The following is a 15,876-nucleotide window of genomic DNA, read 5'->3' on the forward strand; positions in this document are numbered from 1 at the left end:
TTCAAAACAATAATGAAAACTAATTAAAAACACGGAAAGTTAAATAGATCAAAATTTCCTGCCAGATAACAACCCTACCACTTAGAATGAATTAAAGCAATGGGACACATTTTGTCTTCACTATACATTCTGTGCAAACCACTGAAATCAAGAACATTATTGGTCAGTAAGGGCAGAATTTGGTTGCTCTTTCTCTAAAAATTTCCGCTTAATTAACTAGCCATCAATCGCTAATCCTGCTTCAGTGCCACCTAATCCCACACCTTTCCACTTACAAATAATGGACCCTCTTCCCATTTTTACTGTTGTCCCACTTGTTCCTCTTACCACAGCTCCACAGTTTCATCATGTGATGGTGTGTGCTGGGCCCTTTGAGGCCTCCTGGTGGAGATTTTGTGGTCCTACCACACCCCACCCAGAAAAGGAGCAGTGAAGGTGGGTCCTCCAGGCCTGCCTAGAAGGGCTGCAGGAAAGCAGCCAGAGTGCAGCAGACTCAATTAAAAGGAGCTGTAAGGCCTGAGTAGGTCAGATCCTGGCTGGGACCAGAAGACTGAGGAAGTCCTGGAAGACGGAGAAACTCTTCGGGCAAGGAGATTTGGGGGAGGCCCTGCTAAAGCAGGGAACAGACAGAGAACCCAAGAAGGTGATGGGACCAAGTGGGAAGCAGCCTGGGGAATAGCAGCAGCGACCAAGTAAAGGAAGCAGTATGTGGCTGCTGTCTACGGGGTCCCTGGGTTGGGATCTGGAGTAGTGGGCAGGCCTGGGTCCCCTGGCCACTGGAGAAGTGGCCTAAGCCACAAGGAGGGGATAAGACACTTCATTAAAAGCCCAAGAAAGGGTCTGGGAGTTTAAACAGGCCCAGGGTTGGGGCTGAAGACCCTGCAGAGGGCCAACCATGCGTTGAACTTTATTACCCCAGAAGAGGGTTGAACTTGAAGGGGTGACCTGGCTGGAGATCTGGGACAATGAGAACTGATGAAGGCAAAGTCTCCTGGGGGCATTGCTCTATACCAGGGCAGGAACGGACTTATAGCTAGCCAAAGAAGGGACTGAGACAAGGCTACAGACATTAACAAGGGAACAGGGACAGGCCCTGTTGGACCTTTTATCTCAAAAGGGGTTCATCCATCCATTCACCTATTAACTAAGTGACTTAGCCAGATGGCTGAGCCACTGAAGATCTGCCTGACAAGGGCACCAGCCAACAAGGGGCACCATGAGCAGTGTGTGCGCTTGTGCAGATTTGCACCCAGCTGACAGAAGGCAAGTGCGTCCCGTCACATATCTATACAGTAGAACTTTGATTTTATGAACACCAATCTACAAATGACCAGCTATATGAACAATTTTTCCCAAGGGAAAAAACACACACACACACACACACACACACACACACACACACACACACAAAAGTGACGTTGATGAAGAACAAATCAATGTCCCTTCACATTCCAATGCCTTCAATGCATTGGAAGTCACTTTGCAGTGAGTAGTTTAAAGGAAGAGAAGAAAGTGATGCAGTGCACCATACTGTAACTTAAGCACCATATGTACTGTAATTTTGCGATGTTCAATTGTATGAACTTTTCAATCCCAATTAGTTCTTAAACAGGGGTTCTATTGTACTTGTATCTTCTCTATCATTCATTTGTAGACTTTCTGTACAAGGAATCGGATTTTCTCATATGTCTGAAATGCCATGCAATCCTACGGTGCTATTGTGCAAAAATATTTGATTCAAAAATATAAACAAAGCCTACCATTTATTTTATAATTATATATTTAGTTAGTGGAATGGTAACATGAAAACAATTCAGACAAATGTCTGACTCAATTTGCTGGGTCAACCTGTAAGGCCTCCCAAGAGCTCTGCCCCCTCCAGCAGAGCACTACATGATTTGGCCTTCAGCAACAAAACATCAATCCTGATACCATCTGAGTATGAGTTCTTTGGGGCAGGGACTGTTCCTTCTCATCCATCTGGGACTATCATTAAAAGGGAATAATAATAATAGTACAGGGTGCTTGATGAGTCTCAGGGGAAAAAAAGAAAAGGTAGTTCAGGGAGTAAGGGGGGAAATGTTGCTCTTTACATAAAGATAACTATATTTTGAGAGGGGAGAAGTGAAACTATTTATATTGACATACTGTGTGCACATGTGCTGGCTATTGATTTTAAGGAAATCTCAATGTATTTCTGAAACAAACATTACATTAATTATGCCCAGACAATGTTCTGAGCAAGGTACAGGGCACCGAATAAGGCAACGTAATGTAAGTACAATGAAATATTTTAGGACAGTATTACATAGTTTTCAAAAGCATCTACCTTAAAATGTGTACTTATGTTGTGCAGTGCTCAGCAAGACAGGTTTTTTACATTAAGTCAGGGTGAAGAGGTCAACATTTAGAGCACACCTTCCCTAAAAAGGTTCACTGATCCAGGTGATCACAGCACTTTTCAAAGTGTAATTACAATACATTCTGCACATAGCCATTAAAAATAAACCCTTCCTAGCACTAATCTGCCTTCTGTTCCTTTGTCCCTCCCTGTTGGTTACTCCAGTCATAACAGTAGTGACAAATATTACTTCACACTTTTCTCAGATCCTTCTCAAAACTCTGAAAACCTTGTTTTTAGGTACAAAAAAGGTGCAATTATGTAACTGCTACGTAGCTGTTGAATCAAATTAGACCTGACCCTTAAGAAATGGTTATTTAAATATGGATAAAACAGGCTTTTACTATTATGAAAAATCTTGCTTAAATTCATTATTAATTCAGCCTCACTTATACACCAACAGTTCAAATACAGTATGATTTTCCATATTTTAGGAACGACTTAGATTGTACAGCATGCTGACGGAAAGTGTGATTATATTGAAACACTATTACTGTTCCACACCAACATCCCATAAATCTCCTCTTTTTTGCTTTGCCTGCAAAGGGTTTCAGTGTTGCTTAGACTCAACAGCTCTTCCATATGCCCCTCAGTGTTATTTCCAGGTACAGTGAGTTGCCACAGGAATCAATGCAATCTTTCAGAAAGCAGAGATAACACAGAACAATAGGAACCTGATACTGTACAGTACATCAACATGGGTTTTACATTACATGCTGGCCTACACTATGCCCTTCCCCACCACCACCATTCTTCATCCTTTCCTTTCTTGAATTTATTTCTGGATAAAGATTCCAAAGATTTCTACTTCCTGGCTTCTTCATACTAACAGATTGATGTTGGTTTCTCCTAGCATTGCAGTTTAGGTGGTACTACTGCAGCTGTGCACTAGGTGTCATAGGGATGAATCAGCAGACTTTTCCCCAGAAGGGAACACTCCGAGGGCATGTCTACACTACAAACTTAAGTCAACTTCAGTTAAATCAACATCCAGCTGCTGCAATAAGTCGGTACTGCGTATCCACACCACACTCCGTGTGTCGGTGGGGCGAATCCTCACTAGCAGCTCTTGCATCGATGCAGAGTAGTGTACTGTGCATAGCTATCCTACAGTGCAACTCTCCATACGGGGTTTTGGGAAGGACTTGCAGTGCCTCATGGGACCAAAACATTCTCACAGAGGAGACTGGGAACATGGCTTCAACATCCCATGATGCCATTTTCTCCCTTACTCCCCTGATTTCAAGTGGAACCCATGATATTTCCTGCCTTTTTTCAAAAGACTGGTATAGCCGCACATATGCCATATCCCAAGAAGCATGGACCCCACTTAGCTGTGCACTATTGTGAGCATTACAAACACCACATGCCTTATCCTGCAGTATTTCCAGAGCCACGAGAGAAGCTGCTGCGTGGAACATTGCAAAGTCCTTCCAGCAGAGCTGCTGGAAGTCATAGAATGGAACAATTCCCACTTTCTGCTGGCAGTCGCACAGCAGCTGAACATGGAGGAGCACAGTTTCTGGTCCCAAGAAACAAACACTGACTGGTGGGATTGCACTGTTACGGGATTATGATCAGAGTCTGCCAAACTTTCGTATGCGCAAGGCCACTTTCCAGGAACTGTGTGTGGGGCTCTCCCCAGCCCTGCAGTGCAGCGACACTAAAACGAGACCTGCTCTGACAATGGAGAAGCAAGTGGTCATCGCTGTGTGGAAGTTAGCAACGTCAGACTGCTACTGGTAAGAGGGAAATCAATTTGGAGTTGGTAAATCCACTGGTGGGGGAAGAAGGGGCATTCCGATCCAAGTAAGCAGGTCCATTAATGGCCTTTTGCTAAGAAGGGTTGTGACTCTGGGCAATGTGCAGGAAATACTAGATGGTGTTGCCACAATGGGGTTCCCCAACTGTGGTGGAGCAATAGATGCCATGCATATCCCATATTCCTTGGCACCAAATCCCCTTGCCAAAGAGTACAACAGAATACTTTTCAGTGGTGTTGCAAGCGCTGGTGGATCAGTAGGGCCGTTTTACTAACATCAATGTGGGATGGTCAGGAAAGGTACATGACGCACCATCTTTAAGACCACAGGTCTGTTCAGAAAGCAGGGAATTTATTTCTGGAACGCAAAATGTGCACTGCTTCTCTGTATTGTGCCTTCCCATAGTATGAACCTTGCTGTGACTCCTGAGATTGAATCCAAATCTGCTCTGCTGTAGTTTGAACCCACTGCATCTTGTCCTGCTGTCTATGGCAATAGAGAACAACTTTTCTCCATCTTTTTTATGGCAGCCTTTCAAATATTTGAAGACCGCTACCATGTCCCGTTCCCCCCACCCCTTAATCTCTTTTCCCAAACTAAGCATATCCAGTTCTTTCAGGGTCCCTCTTTGCTCATATAGCGTGCATTCCATCCCTTGGATCATCTTTGTCACTTGCCTCTGGATCCTTTCCAGTTTCTCTACATCCTTGCTATACATTGTTGACCAAAATTGGACACAGTACTCCAGCTGAAGCCTAACCAGTGCTCAGTAGAGTTATACTATCACCCTTCCCTGATTTGCATGCTATGCCTCTGTTAATGCAACCTAAAATTACATTTGCTTTTTTTTTGCAACAGTATCACATTGTTGACTCAAGTTGAGGTTGTGATCCATCACAACTCCCAGATCCTTGTCAGCAGTGCTGGTGCCAAGCCAGTTAGCCCCCATTCTGTATTTGTGCATTTGGTTTTTCTTCCTTAAGCATAGTACCTCACATTTGTATTTATTAAATTACATTTTGCTGATGTCTGTTGTATAGATACAAAGATTTGCATGGCGCATAGGTGAAGTCTGGCATACTGCGGGCACGTTTAGTCTTGAGGAAAAAAAGGCTAGGGGAAGACCTAATAAATCTTCAAATACGGTAAGGGCTGTTAAAAAGAGGACTGTGATCCAATTAGTCCACTAAAGGTAGGTAGGACAAGTAATCAGTTTAAACTGCAGCAAGGTTAGATATTAGGAAAAACTTTCTAACTATAAGGATACGGAATATGTTACCAAGGGAGGTTGTGGAATCCTCTTATTAGAGGTTTTTAAGAACAAGTTAGACAAACATGCCAGAGATGGTCTAGGTATACTTGGACCTGCCTCAGCACAGGGGGGACGGACTACATGATCTATCGAGGTCCCTTCCAGCACTACACATCTATAAGTGCAGGAAGTTATATGACGCAGGAGCGAGACACACAGGGTATGTCTACACTACGAAATTAGGTCTAATTTATAGAAGCCGGTTTTATAGAAATCGGTTGTATACAGCCGATTGTGGTTGTCCCCACATAAAATGCTCTAAGTGCATTAAGTCGGCGGACCGCGTCCACAGTACCGAGGCTAGCGTCGACTTCCGGAGCGTTGCACTGTGGGTAGCTATCCCACAGTTCCCGCAGTCTCCGCCGCCCATTGGAATCCTGGGTTGAGATCCCAATGCCTGAATGATGCAAAACAGTGTCGCGGGGGGTTCTGGGTACATGTCGTCAGGCACCTCCCTCTCCATCAGAGCAATGGCAGACAATCAATTCGCGCCTTTTTACCTGGGTTACCTGTGCAGACAACATACCACGCCAAGCATGGAGCCCGCTCAGCTCAGCTCACAGTCACCATATGTCCTCTGGGTGCCGGCAGACGTGATACTGCATTGCTACACAGCAGCAGCTAATTGCCTTTTGGCAGTAGACAGTGCAGTGTGACTGGTAGCCTTCATCGGCGATCTGGGGGCTGGCAGACGTGGGGCTGCATTGCACACAGCAGCAGCCCCTTGCCTTTTGGTAGAAGATGGTATATTACGACTGATATCCGTCGTCGCTGTACTGCAGTGGCTGTCAATCATGGGCACCTGGGCAGTCTCGACGATGATGGCTATCAGTCGTAGTATGCAATTTTCTGCCAAGCACCCAGAAGATGCCGAGGGCTATCAGTCATGCTGCACCGTCATCTGCCAGCTTAAGATGTAAAAAATAGATCTGTTCTGTATTCATTTGCTTCCCCCTCCCTCCGTGAAATCAACGGCCTGCTAAACCCAGGGTTTTGAGTTCAATCTTGGTGGGCGGGGGGGGGGGGGGGGGGCATGCTGTGTGACAGTTGTTTGTGTTTCTCCCTGATGCACGGCCACCTTTGTTGATTTTAATTCCCTGTACCTGTACGCCATGTCGTCACTCGCCCCTCCCTCCCTCCCTCCGTCAGATACTAGTTTCGCGCTTTTTTTCAGACCAGACGCCATAGCACTGGGATCATGGAGCCCACTCAGATCACCGCGGCAATTATGAGCACTATGAACACCACGCGCATTGTCCTGGAGTATATGCAGAGCCAGGACATGCCAAAGCAAAACCAGGACCAGCCGAGGAGATTGCAGCGCAGCGACGAGAGTGATGAGGAAATTGACATGGACATAGACCTCTCACAAGGCACAGGCCCCAGCAATAAAGTCATTGTTACTTCACATTCATGCATTCTTTATTAATTCATCACACAACTAGGGGGATAATTGCCAAGGTAGCCCGGGATGGGTGGGGGAGGAGGGAAGGAAAAGGACACACTGCAGTTTAAAACTAACTCTTATTGAAGGCCAGCCTTCTGATGCTCGGGCAATCATCTGGGGTGGAGTGACTGGGTGGCCGGAGGCCCCCCCACCGTGTTCTTGGGCGTCTGGGTGAGGAGGCTATGGAACTTGGGGAGGAGGGCTGTTGGTTACACAGGGGCTGTAGCGGCGGTCTCTGCTCCTGCTGCCTTTTCCGCAGCTCAACCATATGCTGGAGCATATCAGTTTGATGCTCCAGCAGCCGGAGCATCGACTCTTGCCTTCTGTCTGCAAGCTGACGCCGCCTATCATCTTCAGCCCGCCACTGGCTCTGTTCATCCCGCGATTCAGCCCGCCACCTCTCCTCTCGTTCATACTGTGCTTTTCTGTAGTCTGACATTGACTGCCTCCACGCATTCTGCTGTGCTCTTTCAGCGTGGGAGGACATCTGGAGCTCCGTGAACATGTCATCCCAAGTCCACCGTTTTCTCCTTCTAATCTTCACTAGCCTCTGTGAAGGAGAAACATTTGCAGCTGGTGGAGGAGAAGGGAGAGGTGGTTAAAAAAGACATTTTAGAGAACAATAGGTACACTCTTTCACGTTAAATTTTGCTGTTCACATTACACAGTAAATGTGCTTTTGTTACAAGGTCGCATTTTTCCTCTTATATTGAGGGCCTGCTGGTTTGGTGTGAGAGATCACTCACGCAGTGCCAGGCAACAGATTTCGGCTTGCAGGCAGCCATGGTAAGCCACAGTCTTTTGGCCTTTTTAACCTTCCTAACATGTGGGAATGGTTTCAAACAGTAGCGCCCTCATTTCCCATACCAAGCACCCGTTGGGTTGGCCATTTAAAATGGGTTTGCAATGTAAAAGGAGGGGCTGCGGTTTCCGGGTTAATATGCAGCACAAACCCAACTAACCGACCCCCCGCCCACCACACACACACACACACACACTCAATTATTGGGGATGATCACTTCACCCCTCCCCTCCACCGCGTGGCTAACAGCGGGGAACATTTCTGTTCAGCAGAGCAGGAAGGGGCACCTCTGAATGTCCCCTTAATAAAATCTCCCCATTTCAACCAGGTGAGCGTGAATGATATCACTCTCCTGAGGATAACAAAGAGCGATAAGGAATGGATGTTGTCTGCATGCCAGCAAACACCGGGATCATATGCTGCCATGCTTTGTTATGCAATGATTCCAGACTACGTGCTACTGGCCTGGCGTGGTAAAGTGTCCTACCATGGCGGACAGAATAAGGCAGCCCTCCCCAGAAACCTTTTGCAAAGGCTTTGGGAGTACATGAAAGAGAGCTTTCTGGAGATGTCCCTGGAGGATTTCCGCTCCATCCCCATACGTTAACAGACTTTTCCAGTAGCTGTACTGGCTGCTATTGCCAGGGCAAATTAATCATTCATCATTAAACACGCTTACTTTTAAACCATGTGTAATATTTACAAAGGTACACTCACCAGAGGTCCCCTGTGTGCCCTCAGGGTCTGGGAGCATGCCTTGGGTGAGTTCGGGGGTTACTGGCTCCAAGTCCAGGGTGATAAACATATCCTGGCTGTTGGGGAAACCGGTTTCTCCGCTTCCTTGCTGCTGTGAGCTATCTACATTATCTTCATCCTCCTCTTCCTCGTACCCTGAACCCTCTTCCCTGTGTGTTTCTCCAGTGACGGAGTCATAGCACACGGTTGGGGTAGTGGTGGCTGCACCCCCTAGCATGGCATGCAGCTCCGCGTAGAAGCGGCATGTTTGCGGCTCTGCCCCGGACCTTCCGTTTGCCTCTCTGGCTTTGTGGTAGGCTTGCCTTAGCTCCTTAATTTTCACGCGGCACTGCTGTGTGTCCCTGTTATGGCCTCTGTCCTTCATGGCCTTGGAGACCTTTTCTAATATTTTGCCATTTTGTTTACTGCTACGGAGTTCAGCTAGCACGGATTCATCTCCCCATATGGCGAGCAGATCCTGTACCTCCGTTCGGTCCATGATGGAGCTCTCTTGCGATCCTGGGACTCCATCATGGTTACCTGTGCTGATGAGCTCTGCGTGGTCACCTGTGCTCTCCCCGCTGGGCAAACAGGAAATGAAATTCAAACGTTCGCGGGGCTTTTCCTGTCTACCTGGTCAGTGCATCTGAGTTGAGAGTGCTGTCCAGAGCGGTCACAATGAAGCACTGTGGGATAGCTCCCGGAGACCAATAATGTCGAATTCCGTCCACACTACCCCAATTCTGACCCGCTAAGGCCGATTTTATCGCTAATCCCCTCATCGGAGGTGGAGTAAAGAAACCGGTTTAAAGGGCCCTTTAAGTCGAAAGAAAGGGCTTCATCGTGTGAACGTGTCCAGGCTTAATTCGATTTAACGCTGCTAAAGTCGACCTAAACTCGTAGTGTAGACCAGGCCATAGTCTTACAGACATTTGTAGTTGAGCCTGCAGCTGGGTTGATATGGTCTGCTATGGTCTCAAATCTCCCCTGTGATAAAGCAAGCTCTTGCTGGTGAAGAAACTTACACAGCTCCTATAAATTCTATTCTTTGGGTTGGCCATCTAGTCTTACAGTAGTACTCATCCCCTATATCCTCCAATGATGTTAGCCTTGATACTCCACTCACCCACTTCTTCTAAAGCAGTCAATTACTTTTTCTACACTGTCTCCTACACATGGAATATCCTCTTAATTATGATTCATCAAGCTGTTCATTCACTTCTGTTCATTAAATCCCCCCTTCAGACTCCTCCTTCATTGTCAACAAGAAATGAGTCAACAAACAAGCAAATGAATTTCCAAAATTAAAGCAGCCATGTGATCTTATTGTAACAACTTTGGTCCTTCCTCTACCTAAAATTTGTAACCCCATCTCAACCTCATTCCTTGAATGGCCACAATATTTCAATAATCCAAGATTTCACTATGAGCTTTTCCTTCATGGCCTGAAACAAATACTGATGAAGCAGGGAGCAGAACTCCAGAGAAGTGGTGCAGAGTTTGGGGTGGACCATTGCTGGAAGAAGCTTAGAATTTGCCAGTACAGAAAACCTCCTTCAGCCTCAATTGGGCAATCAAGAGGAATTTGATAATAAAACTTAGATCTTTCCATCTCTAATTAATCCTTCAAATCCATCCCAGTCTGGAAGTTAGAAATATTTCACCACAATTTTCAACCCTCCATTTACAGGATGGTGGATTAAAAGACCAAAATTGGCTTCTTTGGTCTCTAAAATTACATGGCTATATGGATATAAACGTTATTTGATGTGATTATTCTGAAATGTGTTACTGGGAACTACATCAAGACCATAAAGTATCCACGTCTCAGATACCATCAATAACTAGCACTGATTTTGTTAGTATCCTGAAGCCAGCAACCAAAGGAGCACACTGACTAAACTACTATCACTCCAGGGGTGGTGTATCCAGTTTATGAATGAGGCTTCTTGGTCGGACAATGTAAAGAAGCTTGCCATTGGTGCTGCTTTGTAGTATCTGTACTGTGAATAAACCAAGGAGCTCAGTTTATTCAGGGAATTCACCAGCACTAAATTCATTAATTAAAATTTTAAACAGCCAAAGTCTGCTTCTGCCTTGCCATTTTTCCAGTCTCTTCACACTCCCTCATTCTCTCATCTCCCACATTTTATACTCAATCAGGTGCAGTTTCTGCTTACAATACCATGCTAGGGCTTTGCTGCACCTCCAACACCTCCATTTCATGGTGTACCTTAGCTTAGTGAGAGGGGGCTATTTACATCTGCACAATAAAAGTACACTTTTGGGGCATCTCAGTTAAGGAATGCCAAATCTCCTGAGTAGTAGTCTAACCAAAGAAACAGATTATCTCATTTATTTATCAAATTCAAAACTTAATGTCTTGCAATTTAAGAAGAAAAGAACAAAAGGAATTACACAATTGCTATGTCAAAAGGGAAACTTAACTCTGGACACTCGACTTGGCAGGCAAATGAAGGAAGAACAGCTTTTCAAATATTTCAAGTATTTAAGTATTTGTGATTTTAAAAAAAGTCTCCACCGATTTTCTTACCGATTCAAAATCTTATTTTTTTTTTAAACAAAACTTCTAATATTTCAGAAATTAGATTCAAAACCAGATTCAATGTACCAAGTTAGTATTGTTTAAAAATACAAAAAATAATCTGCAAAAAGAAGAACAGGAGTACTTGTGGCACCTTAGAGACTAACAAATTTATTAGAGCGTAAGCTTTCATGGACTACAGCCCACTTCTTCGGATGCATATGAATCCACGAAAGCTTATGCTCTAATAAATTTGTTAGTCTCTAAGGTGCCACAAGTACTCCTGTTCTTCTTTTTGCGGATACAGACTAACACGGCTGCTACTCTGAAAAAATAATCTGTTCAGCTAAATGATGCAAGAGGTCAGGATACTTCACGAGTCAAATAAGAAGAAAATGTAACATGTTAATTCAGTTTTTTGCTGTTTTTAAGAATCTAAAACTGTGTTTGATAAAAGGCAAATGTCTGCAACAGAGCACAGCAAGCTTTGCTCTCTGTCCCAAACAAATACTAAAGAATGATGAAGAGTTAATGAGACCAAGAACAGCAGATAATATGAAAGTGGCTGTGTTTTCTATAAGCTGTAAATGAAAATTTTTTTTGTATAATTCTACAGAAACAGAGAACCTGGGTGTATTAGAAGCTTCAGGAGGTAACTAGAATGGTACAAACATACACCACCTTCCACTATAAGGAGGAGTATTCCGTCAGCCAAACAAAAGGAATAGTACACAATCAGCATCTGTTTCACATAACTGTTTGGCTGCTGAAAGAAGAAATCTAAAAAAAGTATGAGTTTTAACAGTCAGTCCTTAAAGTATTTCAAACAAAACTTCACTGTGCTCAGGCAACTGGACAAGGCTTGCAATTTTCCAAAGGCTAAGATTGCAAGGTAATTTTTAAATTAATTAATTGAGTACATCACAAATTAAAATCTAAACGGAACTTTTCCCTTTTGATTGACATGCTGCAATGAATAGTGAACCTTTGAAGACCGATTCCTTTCAGCCTCTCCAGATTCTCAACTTCAACTGCCCAGACAAGACTGCTATAGTACAGAAAACAAAACTCAGCCACAACATATTAGTGTTTGGGAGGGTGGTGGGGAACAGAGATCTTACAAAACTAACCTAATACAGGCCCCTCTCCCTCAACATCAACAGCAGAAATTCCAGAACAAAGTTTAGGAGAGAAAGAGAAGTTACAAAAAATAAATTGGTAAAACTTATTTATGTACACTGTTTATACCAATACAGAAATGATGTAGTCTACTATATATAGCAATTCTCCTCCACATACACAAACAGAGGAAGGGGAAAAATATCAGTGGCCAACACTGCCTGACAGGATCAACACGCTGACGCACTGCAATCAAGTCAAAGGTGTTGCAGTCCTCACGGTGCTTCTACAGAAAATATAAACATATGTAACAGCTGCCCTGCATCTCTTTCCAAGCAAGGTCTTCACTTTTCAGCCCTCCCAAAAGCCCTACCTCCTCTTAAGAATCTTTACCCTTATGCAACAGAAAACATCCCTCCCACTTCAAAAAAAATATTAAAAATACCCAACCATCAGGCTAGGCACTGGAGGCCTTGAGTCTAAATCAATATCTAGCTACCTGCCATCTAGCTTTAACTGACTACGTTTAGACTCCAAAATTGGCCCCAAAGTGACTTTACTTTGTGACATTGGAAAAGAATTGCACAGCTGAATAGAACTTAGATGTCACTCAGGCACCATGGTGACAAGTAAAATATAAATGCATAGACCAATGTGTCATAATTAAGGCTACAATTCTGTCACAGAGGTCACTGATTCCATGACTTTCCAGGACCTCTGACTTTTTCTGGGCCAGCCGAACAGTGGTCTCTGGCCCGCCAGAGCAGCGGCTGGGGTTGGGTCAGCTGCAAGCCCTGGCAGCGCTGTTTGTCCCTTCTCTGACACTCTCCACCCCCAGGTATTTTTAGTAAAAGTCAGGGACAGGTCGCAGGCTTCTCTGAATTTTTCTATATTGCCCACGACCTGTCTGTGACTTTTACTAAATATAACCATGACAAAATCTTAGCCTTAGTCATAATCCCTGTGCTATGGAGGTTGCAGCCTCCCTTTTGGAACGGATGACCAATGGATGACTATCAGTGTCTGCAACCGGGGTGGGCAAACTTTTTGGCCCATGGGCCACATCTGGGTATAGAAATTGTATGGTGGGCCATAAACGCTCACAAAGTTGGGGTTGGGGTGTGGGAGGGGGTGAGGGCTCCAGCCGGGGCTGTGGGCTCTACGGTGGGGCTGAGGATGGGAGGTGTTTGGGGTGCAGAAGGGTGTGCCGGGCAAGGACCGAGCGGTTCAGAGGGTGGGGGGGTGGAGATCAGGGCTAGAGCAAGGAGTTGGGGTGCTGGGGGGTGGCTCAGGGGTGCAGGCTCTGGGTGGCGCTTACCTCAAGCAGCTCCCAGAAGCAGCAGCATGTCCCCCCACTCCAGCTCCTATACGGAAGCGTGGCCAGGCGGCTCTGCTGCGCACTGCCCTGTCTGCAGGCACTGCCCCTGCAGCTCCCATTAGCCATGGTTCCCGGCCAATAGGAGCTGCGGGGGCGGCACTTGGGGCAGAGGCTGCCCCTGTGCGTAGGAGCCAAAGGGAGACATGCTGCTGCTTCCGGGAGCCGTGCCGAGCAGCCCCCAACCCTGCTCCCCGGCTGGAGCAGGGCAAGCCCCAAACCCCACTCCCCAGAGGAGCTCGAGTGATGGATTAAAACGGCTGGCGGGCCAGATGCACCCCGTGGGCCGTAGTTTGCCCACCCCTGCTCTACAACCTTTGGGAGCTACTTTAAGTTTAATACATGTTTATCTCAGAGCTTCCTCAACAGTAAGTTAAACTAGGAAGGAACCATGGATCTGATTTTGTCCACTAAAAGACTTCCCTCTAGAGCTTATCTAATTTTTCCATTACAGTGTTTAAGACAAGTAAGTTTAAGCCTTGTTGAAAGATTAATCCCAAAAAGGCAATTTGCTACTGTATTTACGTACCTATGGGAGGGAAGGAGAGGGGGGGAGGGAGATACACAGACTATAAGTAGGTTCCTTAAGCAGAAGTTCAGGGGAAAGACCAGATTTCCCCCCCCCCCCCAACAGAAAAATCTTCTCATTTCATTTTATTAATACAGCTGTCTGTTGGCTAGCCAAGCCATCACCTTTGAAGTTTGTTAGTCAAACTGACCCTGTAATAGACAAAAAACTAGGGAGATAAACGTTTTTAAAAATGTACAACCAAAGTTGGCAGGGGGATTAGTGGGCAAATAACTTACCTGAATCAAACAACTATTTTTTTTTTAATTGACTGGATTTCAAGTCATCTGTGTCCTCTTAATCCTTTGGAAACTGGCTACCCCTGAAGTGTTTTACACCTAAAGGAGAGGACCATTTCTAGAGTAGAGGCTCAAATGTAGTGGCTCTGCAGCGAATGATTCCTCTTACACATCATCTGTGACGCAGGTAGCCAGTAAGGTGGGATAAGAAAGTACCTTTCATCCGTGTTGTCACTCTAGCAAAGCTACAATTTGGCTCTAAATTTATTACATTTATAACATGTACACTCATCTTTAGGGTTCTAGAGATTAGAAGACATACCATGCAGTATAATCCAATTTATTTTATGAATCTGTTGCATATTCCTCAAGTTGTGATGCTTTGATATAATCCAATTTATAAATGAATTTCAGTCACCATTTTTCATTGTTCTGACATTTAAAATAATTATGTGACAAAACAAGCAGAAATCTTAAAATATTCCAGGGCCTCTATCTTTTACCAACTCCCTATTTAGTGTGTCTATAGTGAAGTAATCAATTCATTGTGTTCTGCTGTAGGGCTTAGATACTGTACCTTTATACAGTGAAATGAAAGTAAAATACCGATCAGATACGCAAGTGATTAAAGTGTTATACCTCCAAGTTCTTTTACATTCAAGACGGCATTCTGGAATGGCACTGCTTTTATGCTAAAACCTAAAATTAGAAACAAAAAGTGTTAGTAACTTATTTGGTAAGGTATTTTAAAATAGACTGTATCCATTAAAACTATTACGTTCACTGTGGTTTTAGATAGGCTACTGAGTCACATTAAATATAGATTGGACAGAAGCAAATCAATGAATACAAGTAGACCTATAAGGAGGGCCCTACCAAATTCACGGTCCATTTTGGTTAATTTCAGTCACAGGATTTTAAAAATTGTAAATTTCATAGTTTCAGATATTTAAATCTGAAATTTCACCCTATTGTAACCATGGGGGTCCCAAGCCAAAAGGTAGTCGGGGGGAAGGGGGTCTCAGTATTGCCATCCTTACTTCTGCGCTACTGCCTTCAGAGTTGGGCAGCCTGAGGGCAGCTGCTGGCTAGGTGCCCATCTCTGAAGGCAGCACCACTGCCAGCAGCAGTGCAGAAGTAAGGGTGGCAATACCATACCAAGAACCCTCAATGCTGCACTGCTGCTGGCGGCGGCGATGCCTTCTGAGCCAAGCTCCCACCCAGCAGATGCAAAGCTTCCTGCAGCCAGGGAGGTTCCCAGAGGTGGGTCTGACCTGGCCCTGGGAGCAGCCTGTGCAGGGAAAGAGGAAATCCAGTCCCGCCCCAGCCCATCCGGAACTAGTAACTGGAGTCTGGTGCAAAGTAGAAACCCCTGGTCGTGGCACCCCCAGCCCCACCTCTCCCCAGCTCCAGGTCCAGCACTTGGGACTTAAAGGGACCTTGGGTTGGCTGTAGGAGAGGGGCAGGGGGTTACCACGGTGACCCCTGACCACAGGGCCCTGGGCAGTTGCCCAGTCGCCCACCTGTAAGGTTGGCCCTACTCCCCCCACAAAAAGTGATGACCTCCCCA

At 45.2% G+C, this 15,876-nt stretch overlaps 2 protein-coding genes across 11 annotated transcripts in view; both read right to left on the reverse strand.

Annotated features, from left to right (window-relative positions):
* The window catches only part of ARL15 (ADP ribosylation factor like GTPase 15), a 374,080-nt gene that overhangs the window by 161,947 nt on the left and 196,257 nt on the right, over positions 1-15,876 (reverse strand). For 8 of the 10 annotated variants that reach the window (XM_065598950.1, XM_065598949.1, XM_065598948.1 and 5 more), the window contains one exon: positions 14,946-15,005. The exons of the other annotated variants lie outside the window; for them this stretch is intronic. In XM_065598950.1, coding sequence (XP_065455022.1) covers positions 14,946-15,005 — 60 coding nt within the window. The remainder of the gene's footprint in view (positions 1-14,945; positions 15,006-15,876) is intronic. 10 annotated transcript variants of the gene reach the window in all.
* Positions 5-11,138, reverse strand: LOC135984242 (myb/SANT-like DNA-binding domain-containing protein 2). The gene is made up of 2 exons (XM_065598947.1): positions 8,443-11,138; positions 5-7,496 (listed from the first exon to the last, which is right to left on the reverse strand). The coding sequence occupies exons 1-2, from the start codon at positions 8,957-8,959 to the stop codon at positions 6,994-6,996; spliced, it is 1,020 nt and encodes a 339-aa protein (XP_065455019.1). The 5' UTR covers positions 8,960-11,138; the 3' UTR covers positions 5-6,993.

Source organism: Chrysemys picta, chromosome 6, assembly GCF_011386835.1.
Source record: "Chrysemys picta bellii isolate R12L10 chromosome 6, ASM1138683v2, whole genome shotgun sequence".
Classification (NCBI taxonomy): domain Eukaryota; kingdom Metazoa; phylum Chordata; order Testudines; family Emydidae; genus Chrysemys; species Chrysemys picta.